Source organism: Lissotriton vulgaris, chromosome 11, assembly GCF_964263255.1.
Source record: "Lissotriton vulgaris chromosome 11, aLisVul1.2, whole genome shotgun sequence".
Taxonomy (NCBI): Eukaryota; Metazoa; Chordata; class Amphibia; order Caudata; family Salamandridae; genus Lissotriton; species Lissotriton vulgaris.
Window position 1 is genome coordinate 668,713,811 of NC_141699.1, and position 22,071 is coordinate 668,735,881.

Here is a 22,071-nt window from a genome sequence, read left to right on the forward strand (position 1 = left end):
GCAGCAGGAGCCTTGTATCACGAAATAAAAGCAAACATTGAAAAGATAGTTGCCGAGGTGCAGCACCAACCTTCCCATTAAAATCTTCATATTTTTGCAAATTATTTCAATATCAAATAATAAAATCTTTAGCTGTTTGAGTATTTGTTTGGTGTGCACTTGTTTGTGTATTTTTCATGAATTACTGTGTCAATGTTTGAAATTTAAATAGTGCAAATTGCTTGGGGGTCCCCATCTTCCAGTAGTGACGCACTGAGGGTCCTCAGGAGTCAAATATTTGGGAACCACTGGTGTAAAACATATATTTTGAAGATAAGCTGGGACAACAAAATGATAAGTTTATAAAATTTTACTCACAAAAAGGAGCTGTCCCAGTTCAACACAAACTCAGGAGAGTTGAAGTGGTGCTTTAGGAAGAGGTAAAAATTGAGTCCAAAAATGATGCAGGAAGGGATTATACAACATGCAGAAGAATCTAGTTGGGTGTTGCCCGTAGTTATCACAAAACAATCTGATAGACGGTTACAAATCTGTGTTGTCCTCAGGTCACTAAATCAAAGTGTGGTAGCAGACATGTTTCCTGTACCTAACATTAATGAATTGGTTCTGATGTTGAAAGGGGGGAAGTATTTTTCTAAGTTTGACTTAATGAGTGCTTACCATCAGTTTAAGCTCTACAAAGAATCTAAGCCACTGACCGCATTCATAACTATGGACGGAATCTTTCATTTGGTTTATCATCGGCAGCAAAGGTGTTTTCAACTCCATGATCAGTGAAGTTTTAAATGGCTTAGGTGAACATGCATCAAAGGTAGGAACAATTATTAAGGAATCGATATTATTATATATTATATATTATTAAGGAGTTGCAATTATCTATGCATGATAAAAAAAATGTGATTCCAACATATTCCTTAATAGCGAAGCACAAATTGCGATTCGCTATTAAGGAATGGCTTCCCATTCATAGGCCCACAGGAATTAATGGGATTGCATTCGCAATTTGAAAGTACCAAATAGGTACTCACAAAATGCGCATGCACTTTCAAGGGTGCATGGGGGCCAAAAGGCAAGCCTGATGCACCCCCAAAAAGGTAAATATGCACATGTGGTGCACACATATGCCCTAAGGGAATGTGTATGCACCACAATGCACTTTGAAAAATGCTTTTTTTGCATTTTTCCAAGGAATTGCAAATTACCGTCAACTTGAAGTTGATGGTAATTTGCGATTCCATATTGCGAAAAAGCAATTTGCAAATTCATAATGCATCGCATTTAGATTCCCTAACTGCATTTGCAAAATAGGTAATCGCTAAATTTGCTATTAGGTATTTGCGAATTGCTTTTGGATTGATGCATCCCAAATGGCAAAATACCGGTCGCAAGGGGGCAGATTCTGCGAACGGTATTTTGCTTGATGCATGTGGCCCTTAGAGAACATTGTGTACTTTCAAGATGACATGATCATTTTTGGCAAAACCATTGACGGACATAATGTTAGGGGTGGTCGGATTCACAGACCCTCTGTAGCATGTGTTCAGCATTGTGTTCCCTTTTAACCAGAATTGCATGTTTTTAGATATCCCCTAATAGAGCTCCTTGTGTTTCCTTGTGCCCTGTCCTGTAATTTGGAGACGATCCATAAGGAACTGAAAAGGACGTCTCTCACGTGAATCCCCACTTGGCTTACTGATTGTGACGTGACCACGCCCCCTTTAACCAGCGTTCGCTCTTCGCGCTTCGTTGAAGCTGCCGGAGCCTTGTTTCCTGGTTTCCTTCCTGCTCGAGTTTCTGATATTGTTCCTTGGCCATTCGTTTGGTGGATAGATCCTTGGTATCTTGCTGTCTACCTATTTTTCCCCGGATTCCCTCACCCTCCCTCGAGGAGCGGAGTGTCTTGCCCCCGCTATCCTGCACCTCCGCATTCAGCCTTCCCCTGATTTTTCCTCTATCACCTCCACCTTGTATTGTCTACATCGTGTTCATGAGTAAAGTCTTTGTGTGTGTCTGTCCCGTGAAGTGCTCGTTCCGCTCCGTCTTCAGTTTAAGAGTCGGACGGCACTCCATTGTGTCTTCTGTAAGTCTGTGTCATTCTGGCCATTTGAGAGCCTCGTACCACTCTGTCTTCAGGTTAGGGGTAGGACGGGGCTTCTTATTTGTGCGCGTGTTTGGTGTACACCCGTTCCGCTCTGTCTTAAGGTTATGAGTCGGACGTGTGTATTCCGTTCCATTTTGTCTTTAGCTCCATATCGTGGGGCGAAGTTTTTCATCTGTGTTTCTTGTATTCCCGGTCTGCTCCGTCTTTAGTTTAAGAGCAGGACTGGGTGGCCTCTTTGGCTAGTTCATGTTCTTACCGCGCTGAGTTCTGTGCATAGCCGGTAAGACTTCCCCTAGTTGTGAGTGTGTCTTTCACTTGTGTTGCTATTAGCCGGGTGTCACTCCGTTCCTACCTGGCTCATTGCCTCTCTGGAGTAATCCTGGTGTCTCTTCACTCAAGATCAGACGCTCACTGTGCTGGGGTAAGTGGAGCTTCATGTTGAACACATGTATGTAAGTTTTGGAGGTTATACTTGAGGTTTAGACGCACTGTATATTTGTTACAGCTTTCTCCTGACTTCAAGACTACAGCTACAATCATCCAGCTGGGGGAGAGTTGGTACACTCCTTGGATTATTCCCCCCACACTTTTTGGGAGCAGGCGGCATTGAGTGTGTTTAAACCACTCTTGTCCTTGCTGTTTGGAAGTGTAGGGGACTTTCATCTTCGCTTCTGTGGAATTTGCCTCCTACCCTTTGGGGAACCCTGACACATAATGTTATATTGAAGTGGGCTTTGCATTGCAGAAGTAGGTCTCACTCTGCAAAGAGAAGTGTTCCTTTTTGGAAGAACAGGTTGAATACTTGAGGTATACCCTATCAGCAGACCTAAAGAGAATCTGTTTAAGGCAATTGAGCCGGCACCAGCAACTCAGGACAAGGAGCAGTTAAGATCCTTCATGGGTTTGATAGCGGTTTATGCAAAGTTTATGGAAAGGTTTCTGGACAAAACGGAGAGTTTGAGGGTGTTGCTCGGAAAAGGTCAGAATTGTGCTTGGGCTCAGGAACAAGAAACTTTTACTATGATAAAAAAAGAGATTTGTGAGGCGGGGATCTTGGTACCGTTTGACATCAAGCTCAAATCCATCATAACTGTTGATGCGAGAAGAGCAGGAGTCGGTGCAATTCTCAAAAACATGGTAACATTGAGAAAACTGTAGCACTGCATCAAGGACTCTTAACAAGTTCTGAAAGAAATTACTCTGTTATAGAGAGAGAGAGCGACATTGGCAGCTGCCTAGGTTGTGGAGTATTATCAGACTTATGTGTGAGGTACACAGGTTATCTTGAGATCATTTCACAAACACTTGTTAAAGTACCTCTTCCTGGAGGAGGTGGTAAAGGCTGAGCAAAGTTGGCAAGACTGACTGCTAGATTCCAGAAATATTGTTACACCATTGAACATATTCAGGGCTGGAAAAATATCCAAGCTGAGTCTTGTCTAGAATGTCAGTTTATTGGAAGTTGGTAGATGGTCCTGCTGTGCCACCTTGTGAAAATAAATGTGCAGGAGCTTCAGTGCAAGATGCTGTGGAGGAAGAGGCTGGTGCGTTTACAGTAAAGAAGTGGTATCGTGAGATGGATGCTGATGAGATTCTTATGGAAGTCATATGCATGTTGATTTCTGGAAAGAGAAGAGAGTTGTGTGTCGATTTCTGTACAGCCTTATGTCAAGGTTTTAGAATTAAAGTCCATGTGTGTAGACAAATTGTTGCTGAGGGGGTGATAGATTTATACCGCCATTGGGTTTGAGAGCTAAACACATAGCTATAGCTCATGTGGCCCATTTGGGACAGAGTATGACTCAGCGCCATCTCAAAGATCGATTCTTGTGGCCAGGTATGGATGATATAGTCACCTCGTGGATTGAAAGGTGTACTGTTTGCAAAGAAGGTAAGAAAATTCTTAAATTTGGAACACAGTCGAACACGTTATGAATCCTGGGAAAGCTTGGCATAGTGTGTGTGTGCAAATTTTATTGGTCGAGTATTCAAATTGCGTAGTGAGTACAGATTTCTAATGGTTGGTGTTGATGTTTTTTCAAAGTGGTTGTATGTAAAGTTTTTGAGGGAAATTACCACAGAAGCCAACATTCGCGATCTGAGAAAGATTTTCTTGGAAGAAGGTGTCCCACCAGCACTTATAACTGATATTGGCACTCAATTGGTCTCTCATGATATCAAGGAATTGTTGGTGGGACATGGTATCACACACCATCCCACTACTCTTTATAATCCACTGCGAAATGGGTGGCATAGTGGAAAGAACAAATCGATTGTTGAAAGGTATTATCACAATTGGCTCCGTTAGTTCGAAACTTCGGTTTTAATCTAACATCATACACGAACGATACCCAGATTGTGATCGCGGCGTACAAAAATTCTCCTTCCCCAGCAACTCAGTTCCAAAACTGTATGAGAGAAATCAGCGGATGGATGGGAAGACATTGCCTCAAGCTGAATTCAGATAAAACCGAAGTGGTTACCTTTGGCAACCTCCAGCCGGTCTGGGACGTGCATTGGTGGCCAACAGAAATTGGAGAAACACCTATACCAGTAGAAAAAGCCAAGAATCTAGGGGTTCTGATAGATAGTAAACTCTCCTTCACCCAACAAACGAATGCAACAGTCTCAGCATTGTTTTATTTGAGAAAGAAACTAAAGAAGGTTCTGCCCTTGTTTCCCCTTGAATCCAGGAGAACAGTAGTCACCACCATGGTGCTATCAAAGCTGGACTTTTGTAATGGTCTTTATCTTGAATTACAAAAACAACATCTAAAAAAGCTTCAGATGGTGCAAAATGCAGCATCTAGGCTCCTACTGAACTTACCAAAATGTGTATCAGTTAAGGAAGAAATCAGAAAACTTCATTGGCTGTCAGTGATAAAACGAATTAGGTTCAAAGCGCTGTGCTTGGCTTACAAGGCCCTGAATAAAATCGGACTGACTGCGTTGAAAAGCCTATACTCATGGTATAACCCTGGCAGACAACTGAGGTCCTCCTATGCCGGGCTAATGGTAGGTCCCAGGATTCGAACGGCAAGATGGGCGGGCCGAAGCATAGCCTACCGTACAGCCAAAATCTGGAACACGCTACCAAAGGAAATAAAAGCTTCCACCTCTCTGGGCGTTTTTAGGAAAATGCTAATGACATGGCTTTTCCAGAATTAAGATAGGCAGGAGCAGTCAGAGTCAGTTCATTTCAGCGCCAAGACACCTCTGGGTAATCGTGCGCTATAGAAGTTATAATAACATAAAATAACATTATCCAAATTGCTGATGTGTCCGGACAAGATGTTGAGAGTTCGCTGGAAGAGATTGTGTGGGTGTTTCACACCACTAATCAGGAGGCAATCCTTAAGTCTCCATTTGAAATGAAGAAGGGAAGAGTTCACAATACCAAATTGGTGCCCTCTTGGATGAAGGAATGGGTGTCAAGTGGCAGAAAAAACAAAGAAAATGTAGTTTCTAAAGGCGTGGTCAAAGTGGTGATTGGTGAATGTCAAAGCCGGCAGAGTGAAAAGTCATTCAAAACGGTCCTTTCAAAGTTGAATGTGTGTACCCATTTTACCCCTTCATGTTCTTATAGAGAATAACGAACGGCCGAATCGCTGTAGGGGTGCACTGTATCAGAAAGGAGGAGATTGTCTAGTGAGGCAAGTTGAGAGATGTCGTGGCTACATGTTGATGTAGGAAGTTGACTTTGGAAGAGGAAGAAGAAAGTGGGACAAACCCTCAGACTGAAAGAGTGGTGAGACTAAGGGCCTGATTAAGATCTCGGCAGATGGGTTACTGTATCACAATTGTGAAAGATGTCCTGTTTGGCGAAATAGAATTCCCATTATATCCTATGGGATTTATATTTCAGTGGACGGAATATCCCCCACCGTTGTGGCAGAGTAATCTGTCAACTGATATCTACATCAGGCCCTAAGTTATGCTTTGCCGATTTCCAGAGAAGGGAGAACTATAAGAGATTTGTCACTTCCATAGAAGGGAGGAGTATAAGAGATCGGAGGCCATTAGCATATTTAAAAGACTTAGGGGCTTATTTACAAGAGGTCTGTTCTGCAGAAGCATAATTTTTGCCCAATGATCCGGTTGTGCAGGTCTCTCAATCATATCTTTTTTTAATTTATTTTTTTAGTTTTATATAGCGGGTACTAGACCCGAAGTTATCAGGTATCAGAGCACTTTACATGAGCTCCAGTTTCATTACAGATGGACAAATTCATTTTTGTTAGACACTGGGAGATTAAGTGAGTTGCCCAGTATCACATGATGTTGAGCGTTGTTGTTGATTCTCGAATCCAGTTTCCCAGCTTCAAGGTCAACCACTCTAGCGGTAAGGCTACATCCAATGAGGCACCCTGCATGGCTTTTGATGGCCTCGTAGATTTGGGGTAAGGCAAGGCAGCGCAAAGCTCTGCGTTGCTTTAGTCTGCGTAAAGGAGGCATTCCATGGGCATTGCGGTGGGTGTTCCTCCACAGCATCCATGGATTTTGATGCTGCCCCAGATTTACAAATTTGTTTAAACCTGGGGCAGTGCAATAATCTTACGACTCCCCAGAGCAGGCACAACAAGAAGAAATGTTTTCATTTCTCCTAATGTTTTCCTCTTTCCATGAATGCTGTATTCTGCAACACACATAGTACGAGAAAAGCGCCACTCTGGATTGTTTTTGTGCAGGAAGATGCTCCTTCCTGCACAGAAACAATCCTGCCTACAACGCAGACACCCTTGCACCATGGTGCAAGGGTGCCTGCGCTGGTGCTAGGCACCAAATTGTGCGCCGTCGCTGGCTGAAAGTACAGGAATGCACTGGTTCTCGTAAATACAGTGCATCCCTGCCCTTTCAAATTGGCATAGGGCTGTTTAGCAAAAAGACTTGCTGCATTTTCCTATGCCAATTTTTTTTTAAATAAGGCCCTATTTTTATTAGCTTATTAGTCCTTGCTTTCATTATTTTGTTGTTTGTACATATGTTTTTGAAAAAACATCCCATGTGTTGCAACACAAATAAATTGATGTGTTATTTTTACTTGATAGTGTATTTAATGTTTCTCTCTCTTTCAGTGTAGGATGTTTAGTTTATAATATATTTTTAAAGTTCCATGTAATTTCTTTCTGGTGATATCCTTAGTGTCATTCACTAGTAGCTCACATTGTATTTAGTTTGTTTGTTGTATATAAGGGATGGAGATGATTTGTATTGGCCTTTATTAAACTGTTCCTCGCGCAGTCTATACAGTGGAATCTCAGTGCTATGAGACTCAATGTGTTTGTTTGAAGGTGAACGTTCTTTGGTGGTCAGTTTGACCCTGGCCAGCAAGGGGCTGCCCGCTCAATGCTGTTGTCTAAGAATGAACGTACTCCATCCTTTGCAAGTGTGTCACACCTGTTATCACCTTTACAACATCAGGCCCATATATATTTGAGCAGCAGTTAAAGTGAGACCCACCTGATACCTTCTCACCTTGAAGGACACTGTCAGATGTCTGCCAAGGTTTTCTTGGGGCCCCTGACGCCCAGCCAGTGGAAGAATCTAGCTCTTCCACTCATTCGTGCCATTTTGTCTGCTGTCTTTTGTGTTCTCTGGCCTGCCTCAACCTGTTTCTGTTCCTTTATAGAAATGTGAGTTTCTGCTTCTGCTGCTTTACTGTGAAGATGAAAGCATTTTATTCATCGAGGACCCATGTATAAAGGTAAGGTGATTGAGGAGGCAATGCTGCAAATTGACCCCAATAACTACTGTATTGGTGCAAACATGGCTACAACAAACCTGAGTAACACTAAACAGCACATCATGAGGGAACGTTTTACCACTACAGGTGTGCTTTACGTTAATGTACATTTAGGGTGGTTATTTATTCCAGTATTTAAGAGCTTGTATTTCTTGACTTTGTATAGTACTAACATCACACCCAGTCCATATGGGAGAACTTCACAAGACATGATTTGCATGAGATCCTATACCATAATGTTTATTTATTTTATTTCTAATGCTCACCACCGCCAAAATGGCTCCTTGGGCTTGACACTAGTAAGACTGAGGGCTACACAGAAGAAATTACATGAGTTAGCAGAATAAAAACGTTTTCGAAAACATCCCTAAAATCTAAGTAGTTACACAATTTCCTTTTATCCAGAGGGATCATGCTTCAGAGCCATGGCCAGGTGGCCAAAGGAGCAGCCTCCCACATAGGCCCCTTTCGCTCTTGAAGTGCATAGCAGGAGCTAATTCTCAGATCTTACACTTTGGGAAGGTGTATATGACTGTAGAATAAAAAAACTCACAAAATAGGTAACCGGATGGTGTATCTGTATAACTCACAAACTGGGAGTTTAGGATGGTGGAGGGATAGACATACACATATGTTAAGATGTGAACCCTCACTCACCCTAAGGTGACATGCTTCATCATTGGGTTCCCTCTTGCACACTGTGACCGCAAGGTACACAGTGTGGGCTTCAACTCCCCCATAGGACAGGAGCGTAAGGTGTTTTTAGTCATCCAATGTAGGTCAGAGTGAGGGGCAGAGTACAACAAATAATCAGAAAGTGGGTTAAAACTATCTCCTGGATAGACAAGGTCAATGCTTTATTAGTGTCCCCAGTGGATAGGTTTAAAAAAGAGCTAAGCGTGAATAGGGATATGGATGTTCCCTATTGGTCTATGGTCAACATGTTTCTGCCTAATTAGACCAAATGGTTCTAGGCATTCTTCAGGACCAGTCAGGTCTGTATGTATATTGGCATTTGAAGCCATCACGGTTTCCCCAGCGAAAGAATTTTAGTCAATTATGTAGTATTATTCTATGGTCATTTGTCCTAGGCTGGAAATCGATGCTGCTATTGTTGATGCACTGAAAGCCCTTTTTTGTACTCTTTTATGGCTGGTTAAGCCAAATAAAGATTTATTGAACTTTAAGAGTAGAATACAAATGTCACCACCATTAACTATAACAACATAGATGTTTGGCCTTCATTAGTATTTAGAGGTTACTAAAGCTGAAGGGAAATATAGCTTTGGATGGAAAATGGTTGGTTACCAAAGGTGATGACCTTAACGCACTGGCCTATTTTTAAAACAAAGACAAAAACACAGTTCTGCAGAATTGTGCCAGATTGTAATGATCGCTAATTAAATCCTACGCCTAACAAGAAGAAACAAATATATTTTTCAAGTTGAGTGCTGGAACTGTAAATGTGCAACTTACGTAGATTTGCAAACAGTAAATTAAAGAAACTGATACAATTAACGTGCAATTCTGTAGTATTGGTAATGTCATGCCTTCACAAGCTTTTGAAACATTCCTCATTGTCAGGGTAGGACTCCTTGGTAACTTTAACATAAACAACAAAGTATTAAAGATACATGTTTAATACATCTTAGTGTAGCCTGTTTACCTTATTGTTTGGACCTTTTGGCCTGCAAACGGGGCAGATATGCTTAAACTTCAACTGTTGGTAAAAATTGTCAGGTTTCTATTGCACATCTTGCACTTAGGAGTCTTCTAAAAGCTATGCTTTTTCAGAGTGTCTTACTTTTGCGAGGGACCGAGAAAATGTACACTTGTCTTCTGCCTGGTAAGAGAAGGAAACCCTTTAATACTGAGGACATTTTTCTGATTGTAGATCATTTTTATGCCAGGTTACAGCATTTTCAAGAGTTTCACCTGAGGGCATTTTCCTCACTGGAGAATCCATGGGAAATATCTATCTCTTTTCCAACTAGTTAACCCTGCTTGAGTCTTGCACCTTTTGACACCACACTTTATATTTAAAAAACTGCCAAGATCAGAAAGTCTGTCTTTGCACTCTGTAAAATCTAGTTACTAAATACACTATGTAGTGGTTATCCCAACCAAAAGGGGAAAGCATCTATTGTCTGCCCTGTGACCTATCACACCTGCAAGACCTTTTCAACCAAAAACCCATTGTAATGAGGGGCACACTTTTCATCTGCAGAAGAATCTTCTACAATTACTTTTCTGCTAGACCGGCTTCATAGAAAGGAGTTAAAAGAATGCTTTACTCTGCTGCCTTGGATCATGCCACTACAATTGTTGAGGCCCACGCCTGATCAACCATGTTAAAACGATGACAGTCTTCTCCATTTAAAGCAACTTTATTGCCTGCTATGTCAACTCTCTTGTCGACTAACTACACAGTACCAAAATATCTGACACCTCCCTCAACTACTGGCCTGTTGACAAACCTCATTTTCAACCATGCACCCATTCCCTTGTTGTCAGATCCTCACTGAAAAGTGCACCATCCAGCTGAGATTTCGAACTTCTGAGCATTGTTCCATCAACTGCAGCACCTTCTGCTGTGAGGGAGTATAAATCATAGTGAAATGATACATACATACATACATACATACATACATACATACATACATACATACATACATACATACATACATACATACATACATACAAATGTAGAGCAATAGGAGAGAACTCTGGGCAGTTCCCATCTTTAAGTCGAGAGGTGCTTTGTTTGCAGGAAGCACGACAACACCACTGAAAACCAAAATCTGCTACCGCGAATGTCTGTCGAATCTTATTCTTAAAGTCTTTGCTAAAAAAAATAGCAAAATGCTTTGTCATTTTTCTAGCTTATCATTTATATTATGGTGCTATGCTTAAAAATTCTGCTAAAAAAACAGACATAAAATCTCTTAAAATAGCACAAATTGAGTCACCAAGCAGAAAACAGATATAAAAATATTAGTATCCAGCTACAGAAAGTGATGTACGCAACTAGAAGATAGCCTGCTAGACCAAGGTTACTATTTTTCCCGATGTAAACAGGAGACCATGTCCAGCAACCCTAACATAAAGGTTATGACGAAGCAACCCCTAAGAAAATGATCAGTGCAATTGAAGGAAAAGATGAGCATCAACATGCACTAACTTCTGAGTAACAGAATCACGCAGCGACGGAGAATTTCAAAATGTAAATATCTATAAAAGTATTCTTACCACAGGTAATCCACACATATATGAACAACCAAAATATGATTTACATTGATAATTAAATACTGCATTCAGATACAAGGATGAATCTGGAACTTTACTGCAAAGCAACCAGAAAGCAATTGACGTATAACTACCAGTGCCGTCACTTATAAACACCCATCTCTGCAAATATTATAAAAGTGTAAGGAGCCAAATGCACCATGCCATGGACCACACGAAGACAGAAATACCCAGGACTTCATCCACATTAACTGTACACACACATTAAATTGTACAATTGCCTCGTATTAAATTGTCCCATGTCACCATCAAGGGCTGACTATATTTATGCTTTTTCTGGCGAAAATAATCCAAAGCGTCTCTTTGCCAGTCTGACTCTTGGAATAGGCTCCATCTTCAACAGCAGGGTGTGACGGTAATACCCAAAAACTGCATACTTCGTGCCGTAAACAGCAGAGACAAAGATCTTTGGCGTGCAATAATATTATGCTGATGCATGCTTACAGAGGGTCACATCAGACAGTAAGCATTTGTGATTTTCTTTCTGCAAGGCATGAGGTAAGTCAAAGATGCCCCCAAATCACGTTACATGCCACTTCACCCTCCTAGGCATACCACACCATATAAGGCAAGCAGAATGGTTCTTCTGTGACATAAGTGATGTCAGGCTCCATTGATTGCACACTCACATGGCCCCAAGAAGCCCCAATGGTGCACTTTTGGTCACTGTAAAGACCTAACTCATCATACAGATGGTCTGTGATGCTGAACAATGCTTCCCTGCACGCTTTAAATGCTTCCTGAATTGATTTTATGAATCATCTGGGCCAGACACTAGCATAACTTCAGATAGAGTGTAATAATTAAGACCACAGCACCTCTACACCATATCCTAACCAATATTGGCTCCCTTCCAATCTGAACCTGAGGTCCGTTTTTGTCTTAATAGGATATGCCCACACTTGGGTCCCAGGCTTACTGTGCCAATGGAAACAAGTTGCACTCGACTTATGAGCCTGATTCAGGGTGACACCTACCTCTGTTTCTTGTCTTCCTGTTCAAGGAGGACCTGTTCTGGCAGTTCAGGCTGGACTGATCCCACTGGAGTAGGGTCAAGACTGATTTACAAATGGCTAAATCCAAGCTGAGGTGGTATGGTGTGCAAAATAACGATGGACTAGGATGCGACCCGAGTAATTACCATTGGCTTAGATTAATTCAAACATCCCAGAAATCACTTTTTTGCATGCTTCAGTCTGATGGCCCAGCTGGGTCGGATATGCCCAAACGTGCTTCCTGTGCACATTGTGCCACTGGAACCAAGCAATAGTAGACTGATGAGCCCTAATAGAAGTGAAAATGGGCTTGGGTTTCTTCTGTTCTGGTTCAGGGAGGACCTGGCCTGGCAGTTTGGGCTGAACTTTTCCATTTGGAGCAGGGTCATGACAGATTTCCATATGTCTAGTTCCAAACTCAGGTGGCATGGTGGGCAAAAGAATGATGGGTTGAATATTAAAAGTGTTCCTCCATCATCTTTTGTGTGTTAATGTCTTTCTCCATTCTTCAACTGATTTGGCGGGCTTCAGTTCCAGGTATGAAAATATACTGACACTTCCCTCAAGTTTCCTATATTTTCAACTTGCAGAAACATTTTTGATACACAGAGTGATTCTGACATTTATATGCAATTTTTATGTGCATTTGTAAAGTGCACTATCACCTGTGAGTGTGGTGGGCCCAGCACAGCCTATGGTAGATGTAAGATAGTTGAGGTTCTGTGAAAACGGACCTTGTCTCGTAAGGTTATGGTTCCGTTACGATTTTGGTGATGTTGAACCGTATTTAGTGAGTTCTGCTAATATGGAGTGAATTTGTCACGTTAACTAGCGAGTTCATTACGTATTCGGAGATTTCATCTCGAACATGGGTTCCATTTTGTTCAAGCCTCCATTTTGTATTGCCATCACGTAGGCCGACGAATGTGGTCGAACGAACGAAGCGGCCTGGCCTTCCCGTATTGGTATACATTAACAGGGTCTTTCTTGACTCCTAGGTGAATTGCAAGGATCTGATTCCTTCACCTGAAACTGACCCTGCCGAGCCAATTTCCCTGGTTTGATCGTTGTCTGAGATTGCCAATCACTGTTCAGGACATCGTTAACTTTTAGTCTCCTTACACATGCCTTATCTTGCTCGCTAACAGTCATTGTTTCCTTTTCTATGCTTCTTTATTACAGGCATTGTGCCTTTCAATTATGGGTTTGTCCGGCTTGTAGAGATTGGATTTGGGACATTCCCAATGATTAACTTTGGGTTGGGTTACTGTGGACTGAGCTTTTCGTCATGTGATACTTTGTTTGAGAATGTACCTTATTGGTCAGAATTTTGCGCAATGGGTGTATGTTGTAAAGTGAATATTGTGTATAAAAAGAGATGTCTTGCTCTACAGAATTGAGCAGTCTTCTGAGAATTACTCCATGCTGGACTTCTAGGATCACCGTTACTAGCTGCAGCTAATAAACTTGGTCTCTGACGCCACCCAGAAGTTTTCCGTGTCTCTGTATACCAAGACAGGTGAATCCGAAGACTTTGGGCGTGCCCCTGGCACCGCTGGGTTCTAAAAAGCCCGGTTCTTCATAGTGCCCATCATGATCCGGGTCTGTGTATGCGTAGGATGTGCGTGAGTAGAAGTCCTGCAGAGTGGAGGTGCCTGGGTGGTTGGAGGAAGGAAATACGGCTGTTCAAGCTGTTGGGGCCTAAGTTGTATAGTGCCTTGAATATGTGTGTGAGTGTGTGGCTCTAATACTCTATCTCCCTACAGATAAAACACTGACTCTCAAACTTTTCCCCATACTAAAATAATTTCTAGAATAAGGAAAAGTTTGGGAAACTTTATATGCACCGCTTTGAGCCATACCAAGGTAAACACAAGATTTTGTTATATGAGCAAATACATAATGGACTTAGATTTAAACCTCCAAAACAGTGTTAGCACTTGTATACCTGATATGCTTGCTAATGTGATGTGTTTTATTTTTTTAGGTCCCTCATTATTCTCAACATATTCAGCGCCCTATCTGGCTGGGCCAAGTGAAAAGAATATTGCAGAACACCAAGAACAATTTTTTTATGTTCTTGAAGGAACCGCAGTCTAATAGCCGTTGCTACAATACAGTGGGAAAACTTGTTCGAGAAATACGGCTGATGTTCATGAACTTCAAATCTTTTAACACAGTATGTATCCTCTCAAGATAAGCGACCTCATTCTCCTGGTTCTGTTTTCCGACCAAGAGGGATTTTATGTGACCTCCTCTCCTAATCCCCTCTGGTCAGGCTATCTTCACTCTCCTTTATACCCTTATCTTTAAAGTAAACTTGGACATTGGTAACCACATGGTATATTGTAGTAATCACGCTGAGTGAAGGTAGATTGAAGTAGGTTTATTGTAAATGGTTACACGTCAGACAGGACTTCGCAGCCAGCTTTCCAGCCATCATCAACCGCCCACAGTGCTTTAAACCAATACATCCCCAACGGTAATGCTACCTGGCAACACTAGAATCTCTGGGAGAGAATGGACAGGGGAAGCTCAATACATTCTACTCCCAGCAGTAAGCATAAACAATACATAGTCTCCTTCCTCGTTAACAGCAACAACAAAAACCAAAATAAAATACACAACATCCTACACATGTTTACACACAATACCTACTGGGGATGACTTCTTCAAACGAAAACCCCTCTGGAGTCACCCATATCTTCAGTTTTGCAAATACCTCCTGTTTCATGATTACCCCTCCTCTTTACCTTAACAATTCTGCCAACATTACACCATTTTCCTCCTTCAACTTGGATAGCATTGGCCGAACCTTTATCCCTGTTGTTGGAACACCAAACTTGTCCAAGCCTTTTTTCACATGGACAGGTGACGTAACCTGCACCAAATCACCCACACTCACCGGAACGGTTTTGACTTCTTTCTCTTGATCAAACCAAAACTTTTGTTTAGTTTGAGATTTTAACACATTCCCTTTTGCAATGTCCATAAGACTCACTGCATCAGACTCTGACTTGATCCACTCATTCATCTATCCTGGTTTAAAACTTGTGTTGGCTCTCGTGCCCCTCAATAATTCAAAAGGAGAAATCTGGGTCATGGAGTGAGGAGTAGTTCTATAAAACAACAACATGCTGTCCAAAAACTTTCCCACATCATGTTTGCCCGACTTTGCCCACCTGACACACTCACCCACCACTCTGTTCATTCGCTCAACAAGGCCATTCGTATGTGGGTGATAAAGGGAACTCTTCAATTGCTTAATGTTGCAAGAATCAAGAAACTATTTAACCTCACCACTCACAAATTGTGTACCATTGCGTGAAACCAGTACCTCAGGGAATCCCTCTCTCATGTAAACCTCCTGGAAAAACAACGCTCGGCTAGATGCACTAGGGGCCTTGACCATCTTGATTTCTGACCACTTGGATGCATATCCAGCAGCACAAAAATATAGCGATATCCTCCAGGTAAAGACTCAAAAGGACCCAAAACATCTAACCCAACCTTTACTCATGGCCCAAAGGACATCCAATGGAAAGTAGGGGCGTGGCCACTTTCAAACATTTGTCTGCCGCACCACACACTACACAATTCTCCACTACTTCGCTGATCTCAGCATCCTTACTAGGCCTCCAAAATATCTCACGGATGAAACGCTTGGTGAGAGTTGCGCCCAAATAACCTTCAGGAGATTTGTTGATAATAATCCTTCTAATACTGTGAGGAGGAATACGTTTATCTGGGCACAGCAAAAGCCCATCCTCTAAGGATATTTCCATCTCAACCTTCCAATAAGGTTGTAGAAGAGGAGATAAAACCTTCTCCCTGGGCCAACCGCTTCTGATTAATTAGCAAACTGGATGTATGTCGTTACAACGCATACTTTTACAACGCATACCTTTACAACACATTTTTTACACCTCAACATCCATTACAACGCATTCCATTACAACGCATGCCATTACAACGAATTCTTTGAACTACCTTTACAACGCATTCCACTACAATGCATACTACATTTACAACGCATACCATTACAACGCATACCATTACATTGCATGTATGGTAAGTATTGGATAGTGTAGGGGTAAAAATTACTATTCTAACTCCAGGGGGTGCAACAGTAGGGTAAGTGTTGGATAGTGTAGGGGTAAAAATTACTATTCTAACTCCAGGGGGTGCAACAATAGGGTAAGTATTGGATAGTGTAGGGGTAAAAATTACTATTCTAACTCCAGGGGGTGCAACAGTAGGGTAAGTGTTGGATAGTGTAGATATGCGTTGTAATGGTATGCGTTGTAATGACTGCGTTGTAATGACATGCGTTGTACTGGTATGCGTTGTAGTGACATGCGTTGTAATGGTTGCGTTGTAATGGCATGCGTTGTAATGGATGTTGCGTTGTAAAAGTTTCGTTGTAAAGGTAGTGCGTTTGTAAAAGTTGCGTTGTAAGTGTTGTTTCCCTCGCAAACTTGCTGTAAAACCACATCATCCCTTAAGGCACTGATCCAATTCTCCTCCGAGCCAAGACTAATTTCTGGTATCACCAGAGCAGCTATGAAACAACACTCAGAGTCTTCTTCACATAGTTCATGAAAATTCCTGACCATCACTTTCATCACTTCTCAAAAGAAAGCGGGACAAAAAATCAGTCCTACCATTCCTACCAACAGAGATATGAATCACATCAAATTGATATTGCATTAAACGAGAAACCATTCTCAATATCCTAGGTGTACAACACTTGTTAGCACCTGTGACAAGGATATTGACCAATGGTTTGTGATCTGTTCGCAGCAGCAAATGTCTGCCCCATACATAGTGGTGACATTTCCCACTACCCACAGACAAGCCAAAAGCTCCCTTTCAATGACAGAATACTACAATTCAGCATTCTTAAGAACTTTTGAAGCTAACGCTACAGTGCTCTCTTCGTTACGTAATTTGTTTTGTCAAAACTGCACCCAATCAAACTTGCCTTGCATCAACAATTATAAAACATGGAAAATCACAGTCATAAGGTTTGAGAGCCTCACTCTCGCTCAAACACAACTTGACTTGCTGGAAGGCAGAAGCACACTCACTGGACCACTCAAATTATACCCATTTTTTTAAGAAGATTGTTAATAGGGCATACAATGGTAGTAAAATCTGGAATAAAGCGTGAGTAATACTCGAAGAGTCTTAACAGTGTCTTTTATCCCATCTTGTCAACAGGTGTGGTAGCATCAACAATGTAAATCAAAGGAGGGAACAGGGTATATGAAAACAAACAAATAAAGAGAGTTCCCTTGAATTCCTTGTTTCCTAATTCAGGACTAAACAGTCCTGTAATAGATGCCTACTACAGAGATAATAATCATATATGTGACACGCAAACATTCAATTAATTCAGACTTCCATGGAACCATCAAAAAGAGCACTTACAGTCTAAAATCATATGTACTACGTAGCCGGTAAGTTTTGTGTTGTCAACAAGTTTATTTTTATTATTTATAAAAACAGAACCAAGTATAAAAAGCCTTTCAGTTAAAAACATACACATATATGTATTCCTTTTGGCAAATATTCACATATTCTTATTTGCATCCGTGCACTGTTGGTTTTAAAGCACTATGACAATTCAAAAGTACATTACTTTATAAAAGGAATTTGAGCAAACAGTACATTCAAAAAGATTTTTTTTAAAAACAAGTCGACGCGTTTCGGTGGATCTTTGCTGTGCGCACCACCTTCCTCAGGACAATATTTAAACAGTTCTGTGAAAGCAATTATTAAAAAAATAAAATCAAACTTTATACTCGGCATACGTTTACAAAAATAACAATATGACCATACATGCTATCAATTTATATACTGGTTGTCCGAATACCATTAACTATTGTAAGCCTGTTGCAAGCAAGTATAGATTGTAGATACAGGACTACTCATTTTCTGTCTTATACATTCCTATACTTCTACTACCCAGTTTCATTGTCTTCTCTAAGCATTACAGTTGAACCTTTCCCTGTGCTAATTTTGTGATCCCAATGTCTTACATGCATTCCCACATTCATACATGTTGTTGCCTGTTCTAGCACAACATATGGTCTATACTAGATTCTTACTAGGGTGGGCCTCATACATATAAAGGTTAAGCACCCACCTTCTAGGTTGTCTTTTATCAGCATAAATCATGAGTCTCTTAATCAATTGAGTCGCTGATTCCATATGGTTATTTAATTCCTGTATCAATAACAGACAGAAGTGTCATAGTTTTGAAGCCTTATTCCCCTTCGGTTCATTGTATTTCTATACATAGTACTTACTAATAAAGAAAATGATGGGTTACAGATCAACGGGATTTCTTATATGTACTAGAAACCTCACGTCCTCATGGTCGATGAATATGTTCTTTAAAATACAAGAGGGCACCTATTAGTAAAGAACATTGAGATGTTTAAGGTGCTGTTCTGGCGATTGAGTCTCCATATTCAACTTATGTTTGATAGTAGTGGTATTTTTCTTACCAATGTTAAAAATGATTTGCAGATGGATGTAAGGTTATTGTATTCCTTTAATCTGAGATCTTGCTGGGGATTACTTCAATCTTCTCCCTTGCAGCATGCAGCTATATCAGATAAAATATTTTAATTAGGGACATACTGCTTTACTCTTGGATCAACTCAGTTATGTTTCTTGAGTGACTGGGCGGTGTTAATACCACTGTTCCATAGACCTTTAATGGTGACACACCAAGGCTCAGGATTAACGTTTATCCACCTGACATACTAGCTACATAGTCACTATTGTCACCCCGTGTTGCTAAAGATTTAATTAGGGTTATTTTCTGCTGGGTCTAATCATTTTGGTGTTGTCTTACAAAGTGCTGGTTAAGTATAAACATTGTTTATCGTGGGCTTGCGTTCGTTCTTTTTCACTCCCTCATTATTATGTGGATAAAACAATTTAATCAGTGATCTTTATTCTATCGGAGGAACGAGCTACATATTGCTACTGGGAGAAAAACATTGGCTTTTTAAGGTGGCGGAATAACATATCTTTCCCAGTACCTCACTCCCTTACTGTTACTGCAGCTTGCAGAACGTGGTCATACTCATTAAGTATGCCTCGTGGTATCCTTCCCTAATTCATTACGAAGAACCCTTCATTATAGGAAAGTCAGAAACCCTCGACGCGACCCACTCTTACCTGGTGCCTCTCTGTATATCGTCTCTCGCAAATTCTGATCGGTTGCTCGTCTCATTCGCTTCCTGTTTTTAAAGCGTTCAGGTCCGATCACGTGGTTTCACTTAATTGGCCCCGTTTGTTTCTATATTGAGAACCTTTCTGCCATCTTAGAGTGGTGTTTTGTCTCGCTTCATGTATGGTAATACGTACATCACCTTTAACGTTTAGTCGTACATATTAAGTTTGTTGGGACCTAATATTCGTTGGGAAATGCTATACTTGGGCATTTTGCTACAGTTTCCTTCAGCGTATATCCAATTATTATAACGCAAAAAAACTTTTTAAATTCACCTATCTCGGACGTCTTATATTCACCAAAACCCCATAAGCGGTGGTGTTTATTATTCTTGTTCACACTTCTGCCGACTCACGTTACACTAACATTGTGTTTTGAGTTATTTATTTAAGTAAATTTGTATTGATGAACTTCCTAGGCGGAGTTCTGAGTCATAACCTCTGGATGTAATTCGGCCTCCTATTTGTTATGCATTTCAGTTACTTATTCATGCTTTGCCTTGCTTTCATCTTGTAGTTCCTCACTCGATGTTTCTGGGGGGGGGGGGCACAGTTAGAAATACTGGTAGCCTAAATATTACAGTTTATTAGTACATTCTTTCCCATTCTTCACGATTATTTAATCCATGTGTAAATGTTTTAAATTTACACATGTAAAATTGCTCTCTTATTTTTCTTTTGTTTTCAATATTGCCTCCTCGTTTAGATAATTCTATTTTTTCAATGACACACCATCTGAGGTCTTCTACTTTGTGTTTGTTGTCATACCAGTGTTCAGTGAGGGGAGCATTGCATTTATTGTTTTTTAATGCTGATCTATGTTCATTTAATCGTGTCCGAACTTCTCTGCCTGTCTCCCCTATATATCCTAAGTCACAGGGGCATTGGATGAGATAAATGACATTTTTTGTTCTACAATTGAACATTTCCCTAGCTGTATGTTCAATTTTATTTATTGTTATTTTTTGTCCTGTAATGATCGATTTACAATTAACACAACCACTACATGGGTATGTTCGTATTACTTTTTTGTCGGTGTCTATGCTTTTTTGGTAACTAGTCTTTTTTTCTTTGTACGTTTTTACCAGTCTGTTTCTGATGTTCCGGTTTCTTCTAAAGGAAAACAGGGGTTTTTCCAGAGTTGCCATATTCTTGTCCTGTAACAAACTCCAATTTCTATTAATAATATTTTTAATTTTATTACTTAGTAGGGAGTAATTTGTGACAAAGGTGATTCTGTTCAACTCAGTTTTGCGGCTCTTTTCACTATCAAACAATAAATCACGATTATAATATTTGGCTCTTTTATATGCTTGCTTGATGATTCCTTTGGGATAACCTCTGCTAGATAGTTTCCTTTTTAAATTGCCTGCATGTTTCTCAAAGTCTCGTTTATCTGAGCAGTTTCTGCGTAGACGCAGAAACTGCCCAAACGGGATATTATCTTTTTGACATCTGGGGTGTTCACTGTCATAGTGCAGCATGGTGTTCCTATCTGTTGGTTTGACATATAAATCCACGCTGAGTATGTTGTCCTTATTTTGTATTTTGATGTCAAAAAGTCGCAGTGATCTTGACTGATATTATGTGTAAATCTTAGGTTGGGGTCACCACAGTTCAGCCAGTCGATAAATTCTAGTAGGGTTGCTTCCTCCCCTGTCCATATAAAGAAAATGTCATTGATGAAACGTGACCATTGGGTCACGTTTTCAAAGAAATGGGCCGCCTCATTGTGTATGTGTTTATTCTCAAAAGCACCAACATAGAGACACGCCAGGCTCGGCGCACAGGTGGCCCCCATGCTGGTGCCCTTCGTTTGACAGAATAGATCGTCCTCAAAGATAAAAATATTATTCATGAGGATTAGTTCAACCAGCTCCACTATAAAGTAAGAGTGTTCAGATAGATCACCATTTTCGTCCATTAAGACTTCCTTAACCGTATTTACTGTTGCTTTCTGCGGGATGTTCGTATATAACGCCTCAATATCGAGGCTCACCATCCATTGATTATTGCTGTTAAATTTCAGGCCTTCTACCTTTTTTATCATTTCGGTGGTGTCTTTTATATAAGATCTTTGTAATGCCACCAATGGTCGTAGAAATTTATCTACGTAGATGCTTAGTGGTTCAGTGGCTGAATTTAAACTAGAAACTATTGGTCTCATTGGAGGGTCTGTTATGCTCTTATGGACTTTAGGTAGTCCATAGATAGCTGGAAGGGTTGGGTCTTTATTATATAAAAAATCATACTCTTCAGTGCATATAATTTGATCTTCTTTTGCAAAGTCGAGAACTCTTTTTATATTGACTTGTAAGTTTTTCCATTCTTCTCTAGTTGATTTCCTATAGTGTTCATTTACATCTAGCAGGGACCTCATTCTTCTATTGTAGTCATCAGTGTCTAACAGCACGATACTCCCACCTTTGTCTCCAGGTTTTATTGTGAGCTGGTCACATTTTTCTAAGTTTAATAATGCATCTCTACATTCCTTTGACAAATTGTTGTTATAAATTTTGAGGTCTAAGTCTAACAGATCTTCAATGTCTTTGTCCACAGCTCTTTCAAATAATTCCACATTTTTGTGTACCATAGTACGAGCTGGTGTCCACGTAGAAGCCGGCTTTAAACCAGAGAGGTTTATTTTTTCATTTGGCTCTTTATTGAGGAAAAAA

At 40.6% G+C, this 22,071-nt stretch overlaps 1 protein-coding gene across 2 annotated transcripts in view; it reads left to right on the forward strand.

Moving 5' to 3' along the window:
• LOC147683309 (nuclear body protein SP140-like protein) overlaps positions 1-22,071 on the forward strand; it is a 768,218-nt gene that overhangs the window by 726,383 nt on the left and 19,764 nt on the right. For both annotated transcript variants that reach the window (XM_086943760.1, XM_086943761.1), the window contains exons 15-16: positions 7,731-7,805; positions 14,133-14,324. In XM_086943760.1, the coding sequence (XP_086799886.1) occupies positions 7,731-7,805; positions 14,133-14,324 (267 nt within the window). The remainder of the gene's footprint in view (positions 1-7,730; positions 7,806-14,132; positions 14,325-22,071) is intronic.